A 17773-nucleotide genomic window follows, 5' to 3' on the forward strand; every position below is an offset into this window, starting at 1 on the left:
GAATCCCTGCCAACGAAGTAGATTCTTCTAAAGGTGTGAGTGGACATCCACGTAGCAGCCCTGCAGATGTCCAGCAGGGGCACACCAGACAGGAATGCAGTCGTCTAAGCAATCGCTCTGGTCGAGTGAGCTCTCGGACGGCCGGGCAGCGGTCAGTTGGCCAACCAATTACTGTGCGTGATGCACCCGGAGAGCCACCTTGAGATGGAAGCATTGGACAAGGCCTTCCCATGGTTCACAGGAGCAAAGTTCGTGAACAGCTGAGAAGTCTTCCGAAAACTCTTTGTGCCTGCCACATAGAACTTTAGAGCATGAGCAACATCCAGTGAGTGAAAGGCCCTTTCAGCCTGTGATGAAGGCTTCAGAAAAAACACAGGTAACAGCAAAGGCTTGTTGAGGTGGAATTCGGACAAAACCTTCAGCAGGAAGGAGGGGTGCGTCTGTAGCACCAACCCTGATTTGTGGAAAGTCAGGTATGTCTGTTTGCAGGATAGGGCCTGGACATCACCCACCCTCCTGGCAGAGGTGATGGCCACAAGGAAAGCCGTCTTCCACAAGAGGAACTTGAGAGGGGCCCGATGCATAGGCTCAAAGGGGGCCCTCATGAGCCTCGTCAGCACCATGCTGAGTTCCCATGCCAGGTCAGAGGCCTTCACCGGCGGGAAAGATCGAAACAGTCCTTTGAGGAACTCCTTGAAGAGACGGTGGGACCAAAGAAGATCTTCCTGGATACCTGGTGTAGTGGGAGATAGCCACCAGATGCACCTTGATGGAGGCGTGCGCCAGTCCCGCCTTGGCCAAAGACAAGTATGGAAGAATCTGCGGGGCTGTGACCCTCGGAGAGGTGATCTTCTGAGAGGTGACCGGCACCACATAGCAAAAAGCTTCCACTTGTGACCTTAGAATTAAAGTGTCGACGACACTCTGGCCTTGGCAAGGATCTCCTTGCAGTCCGCTGGGAAATCGTATCGTCCAAATTCTAGGTCTGCAGAAGCCAAATCGTCAGGTTCAAGCGATCCTGGGATTGCGCCTCCTTCTTTGGTGAGCAGATCCGCACCCACCGACAGCTTGACCGAAGGCGATGCTGACAGGCTGAGAAGGCCCGGGTACCAAATCTACGTCGGCCACGATGGAGCAATGAGATCGGCACTATTTGAGTTGACTGATGAATGAGGCAATGGAGGAAACGCATACAGAAGAACAAGTTACTTTCTTACCTGGTAACGTTCTTTCGATGGGATGGTCAGACGACGTATTCCATATCTATGACATGTAATCACCACAGCTGTGCTGCTTTGGAAACTTTTTTCGGCGTCTGCGTCCTGCGTCGATGACGTCGATGCGCCGTCGTCGAGGACCTCCTCCGACGTCCGACGTCATCCGATGTGATAAGTAGGACGCACGACGCCCGTAACCTCAGTTGTAGTTTTTTCCGCCAGAATGTGAGACATTAGTCAACTGCCAGTCAGACATAAAGCCTTGCGGAACGTAAGCTGCAATCGCAAAAGAAATTCTGCACCGGGGAAGGCAGGGCGGGAGCGATATGGAATACGTCGTCGGACCATCCCATCGAAAGAACGTTACCAGGAAAGAAAGTAACTTGTTCTTCGAGGGGATTGGGGTCCTCCGACGTATTCCATATCTATGACAGACTCCCAAAGCAGTACCAGAGCAAGGAGGAGGGAAATAATTTAGAATCAAAATTTAGAATTGCCAATCAAATAGCAGAGCAAAGGACCGCCTTGCCAAAGGCCAGATCCTGTCCTCGGATGGAATCGAGGGAATAGTGACGTACAAATGTATGTACTGAAGCCCAGGTGGCTGCATCACAGATGTTGCGAATAGGAACACCCCTCTGCAGGGCAGTAGACGCAGCCATACCCCTGGTAGAATGGGCCCGCAAGCCAGCCGGTGGGTCCTTACCTGCCAAGCGGTAACACTCCGAGATGGCCAAAATAATCCAGCGAGACAAAGTCTGTTTCGTCACAGCTTGCCCCAAACGCTTTCCAGCGTAACCAATAAAGAGTTGATCGTCCACTCTGACCCGGGACATGCGTGAAACATAAAAGCTTAAAGCTCTCCTAGGATCAAGCCTATGGAGCCTCTCCTCTTCCTTACCAGGATGCGGAGGAGGATAAAATGCCGGAAGAACAACCTTCTGGGCCAAATGAAATTCCGTCACTACCTTCGGAAGAAAAGAAGGACGAACTCTGAGGACAACCCTGTCCTTGTGAAATACAGTGAAGGGCGGCTTAACTGAAAGTGCCTGTAACTCACTCACTCTGCGAGCAGAAGTAACCGCAACTAAAAACACAGTTTTCAGAGTTAACAGCCTCAAAGGGCAAAAATGTAAAGGCTCAAACGGAGCACCCATAAGAAACTTAAGAACAAGGTTTAAATCCCAACCGGGCACCAGGAAAGGTTACGGAGGGAACACATTAGTGAGCCCTTTCAGAAACAGTAAAATTAAAGGGATTTTAAAGTAAGAACACTCTTCAGACGAGCGCTTAAAGATGGACAGCGCCGCCAGGTAACCTTTAATGGTACCCACTTGCAAGCCCCTGTGGGCCAAAGAAAGTAAAAAGGACAGAACCATGGGGATGTCACATGCAAAAGGATCCACATTCTGAACTCCGCACCAGTCGCAGAACTTACGCCAACGGTACAGAGACTTTGTTGCTGGCCTTCGGGCCGAAAGCAACACCTCCATCACGTCTTCAGGGAGGTCCCAATCCTTATACCTCAACCTTTCAGAAGCCAAGCGTGAAGGTTGAGGGATCTGACCTCTGGATGGAGAACCTGACCCCCCCCCCCTCCCGTGAGAGCAGATCGTCTCGGTAGGGAAGACGACGGGGAGGGCAGATGGACAAGTCGATAAGGTCCGGGTACCACGTCCTCCGAGCCCACGCCGGGGCAATGAGGATCATCCGGGAACCGAACTTCCGCAACCTCCGCAGCACTTGCGGGATGACGGGGACTGGAGGAAACGCGTACAGCAGCGGGAATGACCACTCCACCACGAACGCGTCTCCTAAGGCTACTTTTGGAGGAAATTCCCGCGAGCAAAACCTTTCGCACTTCCGGTTGACACTGGAGGCGAAGTGATCCACTTGAGGGGTTCCCCAAAGGGCGAAGATCTCCAGGAGAATCTCCCGAGCCAACTCCCACTCGTGAGAGATCACGCTCTGCCTGCTCAGAGCGTCCGCCGTCACGTTTTCGTCTCCGGCCAGATGAACTGCCGAGATCGAAACTTCCTGCTGGATGGCCCAGAACTCGAGCTGCATCGCCTGCCTGCACAAAGGAAGTGACCCTGCCCCCCCCCTTTTTGTTGAGGTAGTGCATGGCCACTGTGTTGTCCGTCAGGATCAGGACACTCTTTCCTCGCACAGTCGGCAGAAAAGCCTTCAGGGCTAGCCTGACGGCCCTCAGCTCCAACAGATTGATATGGAGTCTGGACTCCGACGGAGACCAACGACCGCTGACTGTCAGCCCGTTGGCATGAGCTCCCCATCTCGTGAGGGATGCATCCGTCACGATCGTCACCTCCGGCCAGGGAAGCCAAAATGGAGCCCCCTGCATCAAGTTGCCTTCGAAGGCCCACCACAGAAGGTCCCGGGCGACCGAGGGCGGCACCTGAACCGTGTCCGACATCCTGCCGGAGGACTGCGACCATTGCATCTTGAGTGCCCACTGCAAAGATCTCATCCGCAGGCGAGCCTCTGGCACCAGAAGAAAGCAGGATGCCATGAGGCCGAGCAACCTCAAGAACTCGAACGCTGGGAGCGTCTGGGCATGCTGAAACTTGTGCACCATCTGCTGAATGTGAAAAGCCCTCACCTGGGGAGGAAAACACTGCCCCAGGGAAGTGTCGAGCACTGCTCCGATGTACTGGAGCCACTGTGTTGGCGTCAAATGAGACTTCTGTAAATTGAGGGAGAAGCCCAGCCTGTGAAGGGAGTGGCAGGTGACGGACAGATGATCCAGGACTTGCTCGGAAGAGCTCCCCCTGGTCAACCAAATGTCCAGGTAGGGGTAGACGTGAATCCCCCCTTGCCTGAGATGCGCTGCCACCACCACCATGAGCTTGGTGAAAACCCTCGGAGCGGAGGTCAATCCAAACGGCAGGACCCGAAACTGAAAGTGCGAGTCGCCAACCGCGAACCTCAGGTACTTCTTGTGCTTGGGATGGATCGGCACATGGAAGTAAGCATCCTTGAGGTCAAGTGACACCAACCAGTCCTGAAGCTGAAGGGCAGGAAGGACTTGAGAGAGAGTAACCATCTTGAACTTGTCCTTCCTGAGGAGTTTGTTCAAACCGCGCAAGTCCATGATGGGTCTCAATCCCCCGTCTTTCTTCGAAATCAAAAAATAAGGGGAATACCATCCCTTGTTCCTCTCCGCTATAGGCACCAGTTCTATGGCGCCTTTCTCCAGCAGGGCTTGAATTTCCTGCGCAAGGAGCGGATCCGGACTCTGCAAAGAGAGGTTCCCCGGTGGATTGTCGCGAGGCCTGTGCCGAAAGGGAAGACAGTAGCCGTGGGTTATGATCTCCAGAACTCACACATCTGAAGTAATGGCTTGCCACTCTACAAGATGCTGCGCCAGCCTTCCCCCAACCGGCGAACCATGGGACATGGCCTCATGACTGAGTGGGAGCGGCTGCGGCGTTACCTGAGGGCAAAGAGGCAACTGCCCGAGCGGCCTTGGCACCACGGGTACCCTGTCGTCCACCTCTGGTACCCCTGCGTTGGCCTCTTTGACTGCCAGCCCCTCTCGCTTTACTGAAGGATGAGTAATAGCGAAAGGAACCACCCCTCCACTGCAGTCCCCTAGGACGAAAAGGCGGAGGTTGGCGGACTGCAGCGCCCAACGACTTCGCTGCAGCTTTTGAGGTCTGCAACCTCTCAAGGCTCTCGTCAACCTTGCTGCCAAAAAGGTGTTCACCGTCAAAGGGCATGTTGAAGAGCCGGGACTGCACATCAGGAGCAAACCCCGACTTCCGCAACCACGCAAACCTGCGTATCACGGTGCTCGCCACCATGGACCTACTGACGCATTCAGCTAAGTCCAAACCCGACTGAATGGACTCACACATGGCATCCTTACCATCCTGGACCATAGCAAGGAAACCATCCCGTTCGTCCCCTTCGGGAATATGTTCAGCCGCTAACGCAACACAAGCCGGAGCCTCGAGAAAGCCCTCGACGCCTCAGACGTCGATGTCTTCCTCGAAGACCTCACAGGTGCACACGGTCTCGAACGCGTCGAGGACCGGGACCTGGAACGGGTACGTCGAGAACGAGTCTCCTTGTCCGAACGGGACCTCTCCCGTGACTCGTGGCGACCACTCTTGCGAGCGGTGTCTCTCGACCTCTCACGACCGACCCCCACTCGGGGGCGCGGACAGCTTAGTACCCTGCGACTCAAGAATCGCCAGCATTTTCTTCCCGAAGGAAGCCCATTCCTCCGGCGTCGCAAGGCTGGTGGGGTAAGCGACGTGCGGGGCAGAGTCCTCCGAAGAGGACCTGGAAGACGACCGGGGTCGGCGCTTCCGAGAATGCCTCGAAGAGGCTGAGGAGTGGCGAGACCGACTCCTAGAAGGAGACCCAGGAGACTTCCGACGATGACGCAGAGAGTCACCCCTGGAATCATCCGTCGAAAGCCCCGCAGACTTCGACTTCCGGGGCTTGGACACCCGACCTACCGACAACTTCTTCTTACGTTCGCCTAAGGCTTTGGACGTGAGCGACAGGCAGTCGATACAGTCATCCGTGTCGTGGGCCTCCCTGAGGCACCAGAGGCAGGCGTTGTGCGAGTCTTTCACCGACATCTTGGACCCACACTCCCCGCACTTCTTGAAGCCCGGACGCGGGGTTGAAGACGAAGTAGAATACATCTTCACACGAAGGATTTCACAAAACGAACAGGTTCGAAGAACCGAGAAGAACAGAACTCCAAAGAGTCGAGGCGCAACCGAGATTCACGAAGCAACACGTTCGCGGAAAAAACGGAACTGAGGCTACGGGCGTCGTGCGTCCTACTTATCACATCGGATGACGTCAGAGGAGGTCCTCGACGACGGCGCATCGAGGTCATCGACGCAGGAAAAAGTTTCCGAAGCAGCACAGCTGTGGTGATTACATGTCATAGATCTGGAATACGTCGGAGGACCCAATCCCCTCGAAACCGGCCTTCCCACGGGAACGAGAACGCATCCCCCACGAGAACGCATCCTCCATGCTCTCCGGTTGGTGGTATCTGCTGGCAAACTTCGGGCAATTGGAGTTTGCCGCCGTCGCAAACAGATCAATCGGGGGCCTGCCCGACTTGATGATGCGGTCCACCGGGTCCTGCCGAAGTTCCCACTCGTGGCAGGAGCGCAACTCCCTGCTGAGGGAGTCGGCGATGGTGTTCGACTCCCGCCAGGTGAAAAGGGCCGGTGAACATCTATTGTCCGACAGCCCAGTGCCACAAGTCCTGCACCTCTTTGGAGAGCACTGGGGACCAACTGCCCACCTGCTTCCTGATGGACAACATTGTGGGGGTGTGGTCCGTGAAGATCCCCACCAATTTGCCCTTCAGAGACGGAAAGAATGACTTGAGGGCCCAGACACTGCCCGCAGCTCCAGGATATTGATGTGGAGATCCTTCTCCTCTGCCTGCCACAGGCCTCTGGTGTGCCAACGTCCGGTGTGGGCTCCCCTGGCTTCCAGGGAAGCATCTGTGGCGACTGTCTCCTAGTACGGGGGGCTTTGGAAACCTGTGCCCCAGGCAACAGAGTGAACGCCCAACCACCGTATCGCCAGACTGAACACTTCGTCGCGCGGGATCTTGTCCGCAAAGCTTCCGAACACCTAAACCCAACGAGCGTCCAGGAACTGCTGAAGAGGTTGCATCCGTAACCTGCGGAGCCGGATAAGGTAGATGCAAGACATCATGCCGTGAAGCGACATGATGGTCTGCACTGTGGCGGTCTTCAGTGACAATAGACGCTGCACTTTAGCCAGGATGGCAGCTACCCTCTCCTCCGAGGGTGAGGCTAGTCAGGAGACTGTATGGAGTCTGGCTCCTAGGCACAGCGCGTTCAGCGATGGCGTCAAGCAGGACTTCAGATAATCGATGTAGAATCCCAGAGCCATCAGCAGCTGGACAGTCGTCACCGTGTGTCTGATGGCCAACTCTTGCAAATTGGCCCAAATGAGCCAGTTGTCCAGGTACACGTGTATTCCCCTTAGAGGCAGATGGGCCGCCACCGGCGCCAGGCACTTCGTGAACAACTGAGGGCCAACTTCAGGTCGAAGGGGAGGGCCTTGAACTGGTAGTTCTGGCCCTGCACTATAAAGCAAAGGAACTTGCAGTGCTTCTCGTGAATGGGGACGTGGAAGTAGGCCTCCTACAGGTCCATCGACGTCATGAATTCTCCTTCCTCCAGTTGGCCGAGCACACGCTGCAACGTGACCATCCTGGATTTTTGGGACTTGAGATGCCGCAGGTCTAGGATGGGCCGCCAGCCCTTGGTTTTCTTTTCGACTAAAAGGTATCTGGAATAGATTCCGAAGCCCCAGAGTTGTCTTGTAACTAGCTATATCGCCCCTTTTTGTAGCATGGCCTGTACCTCCTCCAAGAGTTGAGGGAAGTGCTGCTCCTGCTGGGCCACCGGCGGGATCCGGAGACACTTGTGAAACTCCAGGGTATGTCTATGGACTAGAGCATCCATCACCCATCTGTCGGTGGACATCTTCTCCCACTCGCTGACGAATCCCATCATCCGGCCTCCCACCGGGGTGCATGGGTGGGGCCCAATGTCTTGGCTGGAGTCCTGGCTTGAGGGGGACGGCGACGCTGACCGTAAGCTTTGGAACAGCCTCTGTAGGCCTCCTGGGTCGTGCAAAACTTTTGTCGACCTGCCCGACTTCCCTCTGAAGGCACGAAATGAAGAGCGGTGTTGCTAAAGAGTGCCCAGGGCACAGGTCGTCTCCGTATCCGCCTTGATGGCCTGCAAGGACTCGCCGACGGCCTTCCCAAAGAGGTTATCACCATTGAAGGACATGTGCAGTACCCTCACCTGGACTTCCTGGTGGAAATTTGTGGCCTTCAGCCTTGACGACGGAGGCAGACACCATTCCCCATCTGCCGGAACCCTGTGGCGGCGATGTCCAGCGCCACTGATGGCATGGTCTGAAGCTACCTCTCCCTCCTGGAAGAGGGCGATTGCCTCCATCCTTTTATCATTGGTAGGGCACTCCAGAATAGGACCCAGCTTGTACAACAGTTCCCAGTCGTACCTGACCAGGATCGCCAGTGCGTTGGGCGCCTTAATGGTCGACGCTGCAGTGTAAATATCCTTCCCCTCGCTGTCCGGAGGGACTGAGGATGACGAAGGGTGCGATTACCTCTTCCTCGTGGTTGCCAAAACTACTGAGTTCAGCAATGGTTGCGACTGTAGGCACCTGCGTGTGGACTTCGGCACCAAGTACTTTTTCTCCAGTCTATCCTGCTTGGCCGGGGCCGTGCAAGGATTCTTCAAGAGGGGCAGACCCTTCTCCCACACGTCGTCCAGGAGGGTTACTGCCATGATGGTCTACCTCTTGGCCACGCGGCTTTGGTACAGGAAACCCTCCTTCTTGGTTTCCTCAGGCATAAACTGGAAAGCTCAGAAGCTTTGGAGACCATGGAATGAAATGACCCCACCTCATCCGGTGGGGATGTCCTCTGTTGCAGAGATCGGGCCGCTGTGACGATATCGTCTGTTATTGCTGTATCCGTCCCAGTCTCTACCGGGGTGAGGTCACCCGACACAGATGTGGAGGCTGATACTGGTGCGTCGGATGGCGCTTCCTCTTGAGGCTGATCAGGGGTCGCAGGAACCTATCAATCCTAGGAGTAGGGTCGATACGATGTCCAGGGATACATCTCTCAGCTGGGCTGGCGTGGTCAGAACACTATGACCCGCGTAGTTGGCATTGCCGCCTCCGTCATCATCCACCTCCCTGTGAACCGTGTGCAGGGACTGCAGGTCCTCGTCTTCCGTCGACGAAACTTCCATGGCGTGGGGCTTGGCCTGTGGCTGGCCTGGGACTTCATCACCCCCCCACCCCCGGTTTGGCACCTGAGGGGCGGAGGCCGGAATCCAAGATGGCATTCTCTACTCTGGCGTGCCAGCAGGCTTTGCCTCCGCCCCTTCACAGGGTCCGCCCCTTCACAGGGTCAGCCCCTTTGGCCTTCGAGAGAGCCGCCGCCACCAGCTCAATCATTAAAGATTACTCCTGCACCGCCTGAGCCTTCTTGGGCAGGGCGGCCACCTTTTCCTCAGTCCCGGGCTTCTCAGGCTTCTCCCGCAGTTTAGCCGGGTTGAACGGTGCTCTTGGCCTTTTCTTGGACCCCCACAGATGGGGCTCCCTCAAAGGACTTATAAGCCTGCTCCTTGGACTGGCCGGTCCTGGGTGAGGCATGACCCTGCTTGGGGCAAGGGGCAGAGGCCTTGGCGTTAAGCCACGCTGCCAGTCTACTGTGTTTATCCTTCATCGTTTTCTTGGAGAAGCCGGGGCAGATCTTGCACTCTTTCTTTGTTGTCTGGATGAAGACAGTAGAGGCACTGAAGGGGTTTGTCCTCCACAAACATGTTCCGTAGTCAGCATTTGGTGCATAGCTTGGCAAGGGATCAGCCTTCCTTCTTCTCTTCCTTCATGGCTGGAGGTATGGAGTTGGCCTCATGGCCTTCTGGAAACTTCAATCATTGCCCTCGAGGGGCACCGAAATTCACTGACAAACGGGTCCCTGCTGTCGGCCAATGGAGAGAAGAGCATACAGGTTCATTTTTGACAAAAAACTTTTTTAGTCGAAAAATTTAAAAAACTGTAGCTAACAGAGCAAAACTAGAGGACTCTCAACACTTGAACGTGCAGTAAAAATCTTAAGATGGCTGCCTGAGGAGGGCCTTAGGAAGAGGACGGTCATTGGCTGGGGGCAGTATGACCCAGAGCACAGTGATTGGTTTACAGGAGAAATACAGTTTGTAAGTGAAAGTGAAACAGGTTTTTTTTGTTTTGTTTTTTAAATTGAGGATTTCAGCCTGGTGTGAATCCATGCCAGACTCCATGCTGGAGAAAAGAGCGTAATGAGAAATGAATCTAAGTGGTCCTGGAACGGTTTAAGCAAAACTGTCTTGGTTTGCTGTCCCCAATTCAGTCTTGGTGTGCTGCGAACGATCTGTCTTAATGCCAGCAAGACAGATCGTCCTCATTGCGACCCCTGCTCCCGCCTTCCCACATTCACTCTGGCCGACCTCCCTTGGCCATGCACCCACAAGTGAGGCAAAACATCTGGGGGTTATCTCCGACTCCACTATCTCTTTCTCCTCTCACATCTCGGACATCTCTAAAAAGTCCCACTACCAGCTGCACTTCCTCAGAGGTATACTACCTTTTCTCACTTTCACCCCAGAGGCTTACCGTCTACAGAGCCATGGTCCTCTCTAGACTGGACTACTGCAACAGTCTCTTTCTCAAGCCGCCTACTTCTACCCTCCGACCTATACAACTCATCCAGAACAGACTGCAAGATGTATCCTTGGCCTCACGCCAAGGGACTGCATCTCTCCAGCACTGAAATCCCACCACTGGCTCCCCGTGGCTGCAAGGATCAAGTTCAAGACACTCTGCATAGTCCACAAGGCCTTCTGGGGCCGGGGCCCACACTCTATATAACTTGCTCTCCCTAAATACTATAATTCTAGAGCCCTCAGCGCGTCCTCTTCCAACTCTTTGCGGGTGAATCATTTTTCCAAACAGAGATTTGGGGGTAGATCTTGATTCTCAGCAGGTGCTTCCCTCTGGAACATCCTCCCTGCATCTCTCCGTCTTGAGCCTGATCTCCTTAAGTTCTGGAAACTTCTTAAGACCTTCCTCTTCTCTTCCTTTTTCTCTCCCCTTCCCTTGCTAATCTCCTCTCCATTCCCTCCTCCTTCTCTTCCTTAACTCTGCTCCGTTTTTACCGACTGGTCGCTTGGTGCACCTACAGAGCGCCTTACATGTCACAGGCGCCCCCGACAGTCTTTGCACTTGCCCCCGGGCCTCTGCACTCCGCTCACCACTACTGCACTTCCGGAACTCATTCCATATGAAGGGTAACCTCTCTGCACTTAACCTAGGGCACTGCTTGAATGGGCGCCCTTGTTCCCCTCCATTACACTTCCTGTCTGTGCACTTACATTACATAGAATGCACTAGGCCTAGCCTGCCTGGCATAGTACCGTAGTTTTATTTCTGTTTCTTCTTTTCCTCCTCCCCCATCACCACACTTTTTGTCATGCACTTGCACTATCTGAAACGTCACTGGCCTAGTATGGTAGTCTATGGATTGTAAGTCTCCTCCCTCTACTCCCCGGTTCGCCTTCCTTCCTATCATGCACTTCACTAGTAGTAACGGCATCAGGCCTTGTATACTAGTCATTTTTGTTAGATCATTCGGAAACTTCAAGGACTAAGAATGACTCTGTATTCCCCTGTTCCCTTCCCGCTTTGAAGCACTTCACTTGTGTATAAGCGCTTTACAAATAAAAAATTACAATTACCAGAAGAAAAAAAGAACCAAAGTTTTACTGAAGTGCAGCAGTTTGGCTCTTCGCAATGCTCGCCTTTGGTCAAAGATTTCTCAGACTGCCAAAATCCTGTCAATATGAACTTGCTATGGGCTCCTTTAAGGCTTGGCAGATGAAAGAAAGACCACTGAGACCCTTGGATGACTTCTGGCGGCACGGGTGCATAGGTCACTTTTGGTGAAGGGTTATGGAATATTGTGGTTTTCCGACTTTCGGTTCTTCGGTGCTGCAGCCGCAGCACGACCTCTGGATGGCTTCTGGCGACATTGACTCGACCGGACCTCGGACCCTCACTAAGTCAGGACCTTCACGGCCTCTTCATTAGCTTCTGGTGGCGGGAAACCCACCGGTGGACCTTCCACTGCACCCAGCGACTCTCTGCGGTGGGAAAAAGTAGTCAGTGGTGATGGCAAGGATGTCCTTTCAAATGTTCTTTAGGCAGTTTGGAACTTTCACAGCTCTGGGTGTCCAGCAGCACTATGTCAGGGCCCCTCTTTTAGGTGGTAAACTACAACGGCTTTCAGTGGTCACGAAACGCACCTCCGGACCCTGGGTGACACCAATGGACTTCTCTGGCTCAAGATGTCCAGCGCTCCCCTTCTCGACTTCAAAGACCCCTTCTCCGGATGGCAGGCACACAGGAATGGCTTTCAGGATACTTCTATGAAGAGCAGCAGGTTCCGCGATGGTCCTCGTAGCTCGGGGAGTGGTCGCCTTTGCAGATCCTCTCTGGATCAGTTCTTGGCAGACACAACAGCTTTCGGATTACTTGAAGAACTTGCAGCAGCAGACTTCTCCTCCAACTGGGCTTCAAGGAACGGCTTCTTGCTTCAGCTTCTCAACAAATTGGTACGTGAGAGGTCCGCAGATATACACATCTGTTCCCCATTCACGCTGGCTGAGCCAGGCTCAGTCAGCCAATCACACAGAAGGGCCTTCATGTAGGCAGCCAATCTGGCTCACAGGCAGCCAGGCCATTCACTCTACCCAGACACCCATAACAAAGAATGTGGATTGGGGCAAGTACCCAGCCTTTCAGCACACTACACTGCATTCATGTCAGTTTCGGTCAAGGCTGTCTCATTCATCATTTCTTACACCCAGAAACCAGACACTAACAGAGAATGTAAGTGGACTCCCAACTTCATTCACAAAGGTCCCACCCCTAGGTTGTACCCACAACACACAGACCCTGGGAAGGCTCCAGTCAGCTTGACAGGAGGCAGCCCCAGAGCCATATATGGTGTTTCCACCCAAGAGCCATTCAGGAGGAAGGGATAGAGCCAGGGCTTCCCAGGACTTTGGGAAACAAGGTAAAAGGCAATAGAAACCAAGAGGCCAAAGGATCCATCTTGCCTTCTATCGGGAATCCACTGAATCCTATGGCAGGGCCTTGGTGTCCCAAAAATGGAGGGCACTCGGAGCCACTGCCAAGTCAGCATGTAGCTGCCACCAGCCCATACAATGCTCTGTGGGCAACACACATGTGCCCGAAAACACACAAGGGGTACAAGGGTGTACCCCCACTCATGGGTGTTCACCAAAAGATAAAATGAACGGCTGCACTGCCAGATGTCCAGGCTGGACCTCAGTGGCATAAAACATAAGGAGAAAACACACAGATTTGGCAGGACAAGGACCAGGAGGCTCTGTCCTTCCATGAGGCATTTCCAGCATAACAGTAACTTTGTGGTTTTAGTTGGTCTCCAACCCTAGGATCTTAGGGCAGTAGGGCTGTCTCAATTGGTAACATTTCTCACCTGGACGATACTGGCGAGGGGCAGGGATTGCAATCGGTACTTGTATATTCATCTGAGTATTGGCAGTGGGTGTTACCTATGTATCCATATGCCCCATTGCTATGTGGTTTTGCCACGGCTGATTATTGGCGTATGTGGTAGGAATGCAAGGACGTTCAAAGGTACCTGCAGGATGTGTTGACTTGGATAAGTGAGTTGAATGGGGATGTTGGCAATCACTGCCCGCTATTTGTTCTGATGGGAGTTGAGGATGCAAATGATGGGAATTCGGGGTTTATGCAAGTCATGTACAATGATGGTGGCAGCTAGAGCCTGTTTGGCACAGCAGTGGAAAAGGTCAACAATGCTGACCAAGCGAGAGCGGCTTATAAAAGGTCTGATGCACATATGCTATGGAGTCTTTAACCCACTTGCTCGATGAGGTGGGATGGATCCCTTTCTTTGATAAGTTTGGTAAATAGACTATTCTAATAAACTGAACAAAGTAAAAACGATTTCCAATGGTTGAAGCTGCTGTAATTGGGCGGGAAGCCCATCAGAATGTTACATTCCCAGATCTTTGCCCATCACATCACATAGTACAAACAAGTAATATTAAAAGAAGAGATAATCACTTTTGGTCACAACAATGATTTTAGTAGCCAAACATAAGCATTGTAACGTGTACGGTTTTGTTGGCAACGCACCTTTTCGTTCAGACAATCTGCCAGGTTTTCCGCATAAATTTTCATAGTCTTATAAAATGTATATTGTAATGCAGCATTTGAAGCAGTTTCTAGTTTGTTTATCGTGCTCTTTGAGCTTTCAACATCAGAGGACATTTTTTCATATTCCCGCTGGTGTGAACGGTGAACTTCTTCAAAGGAAGCCAACCTAAATTAAAAATTAAACAGTAAAGGAAAATTAGAAAAAGAACCACTCCGAGCTCAACACATAATTGAGTCACTTATAGAGAAACGTACCACAGCTGAAGACCAGAGTAGAGGCAAAAAATAATTGTACTGTAGGTTGGCGTGTTAAGCAGATTTTCATCAAGTGTGGGGTAGGAAGGGGAATATGTCGCTCACTACAGTGCATGGAGAATGAGAGAGACATGGGCCAGCAGCCCAGCTGAGAGAAAAGCACTGGGACAGTGACAAGGGTGGAGGACCTAGCTGCAGTGGGATTGAACAATAAAGCTCAGGGGAGTATGCGAACGCGTACAGTACAATAAATCTGAAAACCACCCAGTGAAGGAAGCGGGCAAGGAGTGCTCCAAAAGCAACCAAACCACAAGGAAACCCTCTCTGCAAGACAGCACACTGCCTGGGGCGAGGGATCACAGATTATCTCTAAAACCACAGAGCCTCAGTAAGTTTAAACAGTGAAATGTGTCGAGCAAACGAGAGGGAATACAGGTGTTCGTTATTGCTGAATCATAGATGGCCATGGACAGGAATCCTACAAACTGTGCATAGAAGGGTCTCCCCCAAAGGCTATGTCAAGGGTGGATCCCCACACATGTATTCGTGAAACCCTCTATTAAGTGAAAGTTGCATCTAGATGTACTTTCAACAGGAAAGGGATACAGGGGTCACATGCTCCCCAGCTCTCAATAAACCCTTATGTACTTCTTAATCAGTGGTCTGAGTCCACCATGGCCACCAAGTGCTTTTAGTAGGAGGAATATCCAGCCTAAAAGCCAAGAGTCGCAAGGGAGACAGAAAAGGCAGTAAAGGATCATCAAATGCGAAGTTGGGCAAGGTAGGGGCATGGGTAGTAGAGTTTGAGTAGGGAATGCTATGCCTGTCTTTGTCACATCATCACTGCACCCACCATGATGAAGATCAAAAGAGAGTGGAAAGTGGATTTTGTAGAACACCCCTGAACTAAGAACAAGGCATAGAAAGCATGCGGTAGAACTTCCAGGATCAAGCCCTAGAAAACCAAATGCTGATGGTGACTTGGAGATTTCTGCACAACCCTCTGGGGAGGGCTCTGTAAACATCCAACCAAATGCTAGTACAGTGTGTCACCCAAAACCAAAGACTTGGGCTCTCCATTTTTAGTTGCAGCAGAGCAGTCAAGCTAAATTTCATGAAGGAGGAAAGCTAGCAGGGAGGGACAGTTATTTCCAATAGTCACCACAAAAGAATAAACCACATTGTATACTCAAGAATATACATGTTCACACATATCGATGATGTGAACAGAAGTACTCCAGTTAAACAAACATAACATACAGTCGAGCATATTGAAGTTATACACAGAGTAAATATTCAGTTATGACCTAACCTACAATGTAAGCTCCATACTTGGTGGTAGACACATTACACATAGTCTTTCATTAGTACCATCATATTTTGTATTTATTTAAGGAACAGGGCATTCCCACTAAGAGTGACTAAGTGACTAAGAGTGTTTAAGTTGAGAACATGTGGTGAGCAGGTTTATGAGGGTCAACTAAAGTGAGACATATTACTACATTGCTCAACATTCACCCCTTCTCTCCTCACAGCCTTAGTTGGCGCTCCATTTTAACATGGGGCCTAGCTTTTTCTCAGTCTCTTTCCCCATGAAGTGGTACTGGCTGCATTTCTACAGAAAATATAATTCCACCATTCTGCTTTCTCTCCGACCATGTTCTATGATGGCGGCATTCCTGAGCTCTTAATGCTGACACCAGCAACAGGAGACAGGGGCCTATGCTATTATCTGATTGAGATTGCCAACCCCACCCCCAGACCCACGGCAGGAGACTTCTGTACCATTCCACGTGCAGTTTAGATTTTGCCCTTTCATTTCACTGCAGCTAAATACCGAGCTAAGGCATTTTCTGTTCACTGTCCTCCAAAATAGTTCTGTTTATTTTTAATGGGTGTATGCAGTGCTTAAATATATGCAGATGGCTGTGGAGATGGCCGATGCATCTACGTTGGCCCACAGAGAGCTTTATCCAGATAAAGTACCAATTCTGCCCTAGATTTGTGTACGCATGTACATACGAGTTTGGCATTGCACAACTGTTACATATATATCTTGTCGCACCATTCTCCCTCTTCACTCTTTGGCCTTGCAACCACTGATTCCTAAAAGATAAAAAATCTTGTCACCATTTGGGAGCCCGAATTAAAACTAGCCACACAATCAACAGAGGTGGTCAAATCGGTCTTATTCTGCCTCCGCCTAATGCAGCTCATTCTATCCGATCTCCTTTATTCATCCCACACCATAGTGCTCGGGGCTTTGGTGAAATTCTGCCCTGATTATGCAAGAGCATTATATGCGGCTTCCTAATCATCTTCCACAACAACTACAAATTGCAGCAATTTGCCTTCTCTTTCATATACCTAAGGTTTACTCCACCTGCGAAGTCTGACGTTCACTGCATTGGTTATCGTTGCATCGTATCACTTTTAAGATAGTCTGGTTTTGTAAGTGCATCAACAGCTTCATCACTACAGGACAGAGATTCTCGGTCATTGGACCTCTCCTCTGGAACTAACTTCCGATCCATCTTCTATCAATGAGCTCATTATTCGTTTTTAAAAAACACATTTTATCTGATCTTATTTTTTAAACTATATCCTCTGTAAATCAGCGAGATGCAGGCAAAATGTCATTATTCAGCGAAGTACCTTAGAATGTAATGTGTAGCAGTTATTTTGTGTAGAAGAAAGAGCCCCATTGAAAATGTGGTAAAATCGATAGGCAGGCCTGCAATTATAGCAAGCTTCACCTCCCTTCTCCACTACAGGTGTGTATTTAGCAGCAAAGGACCCCAGTGGACATCAAAGTAGACAAACGAAAGAAGAGCTCCAGAGTGAGGTTTGAGAAGCAGCAGTGCAAGGAGAAGATACAGCACATGAGAATCAGCACCAATGGAAAGTAAAGAGAAAATAGAGACTCAATGGGAAAAAAGTCTACTGCAGACCATAGAGATCACTTTAGGTATGTAAAGCCAATAACCCACCAAACCAGGATGGTGGCTACTAAAGTGAAGGTTCCCGAAATGTCGAGTTAGGAGAACCAAAGAAAAATGCTAAGTACAAGGCTTCTGTTCCATGTACAATTTACAGGGTCCGAACAGCCAGGGACTTGAACCCTATACCATCAGTAACACAGACAGCAGAAAAGGAGAACAAACAACCTACCAAAAAGTAGGATCCACCAGTCAGGAGTGAATCCAGAGGTGAGGGTGGCTTGAGGAAGTTGTAGGAACCCAGCCAAGTCGATTCTGGCAGCTCAAACTGCAGGACTGGGCAGCCAGCCAGCAGAACACTGTGCCAGGGTGAAGATCCGAAGGTGGGGAACCAGGACGGCACACACAATAGAGAGGGATGATTGGTGTCCCAACACGATGCTGGACAGCAGCAGCTACCCACCCAAAGGCGAATAACCAAGGCAGTAAAAAACTGTTGTAAAACGCCCCAGA

General features: G+C 51.5%; 1 protein-coding gene across 2 annotated transcripts in view; it reads right to left on the bottom strand.

Moving 5' to 3' along the window:
* The window catches only part of GCFC2 (GC-rich sequence DNA-binding factor 2), a 945959-nt gene that overhangs the window by 597423 nt on the left and 330763 nt on the right, over positions 1-17773 (bottom strand). For both annotated transcript variants that reach the window (XM_069605850.1, XM_069605849.1), the window contains exon 7: positions 14046-14232. In XM_069605850.1, the coding sequence (XP_069461951.1) occupies positions 14046-14232 (187 nt within the window). The remainder of the gene's footprint in view (positions 1-14045; positions 14233-17773) is intronic.

This window comes from Ambystoma mexicanum, chromosome 4p, assembly GCF_040938575.1.
Source record: "Ambystoma mexicanum isolate Mex_15411 chromosome 4p, UKY_AmexF1_1, whole genome shotgun sequence".
Lineage (NCBI taxonomy): Eukaryota > Metazoa > Chordata > Amphibia > Caudata > Ambystomatidae > Ambystoma > Ambystoma mexicanum.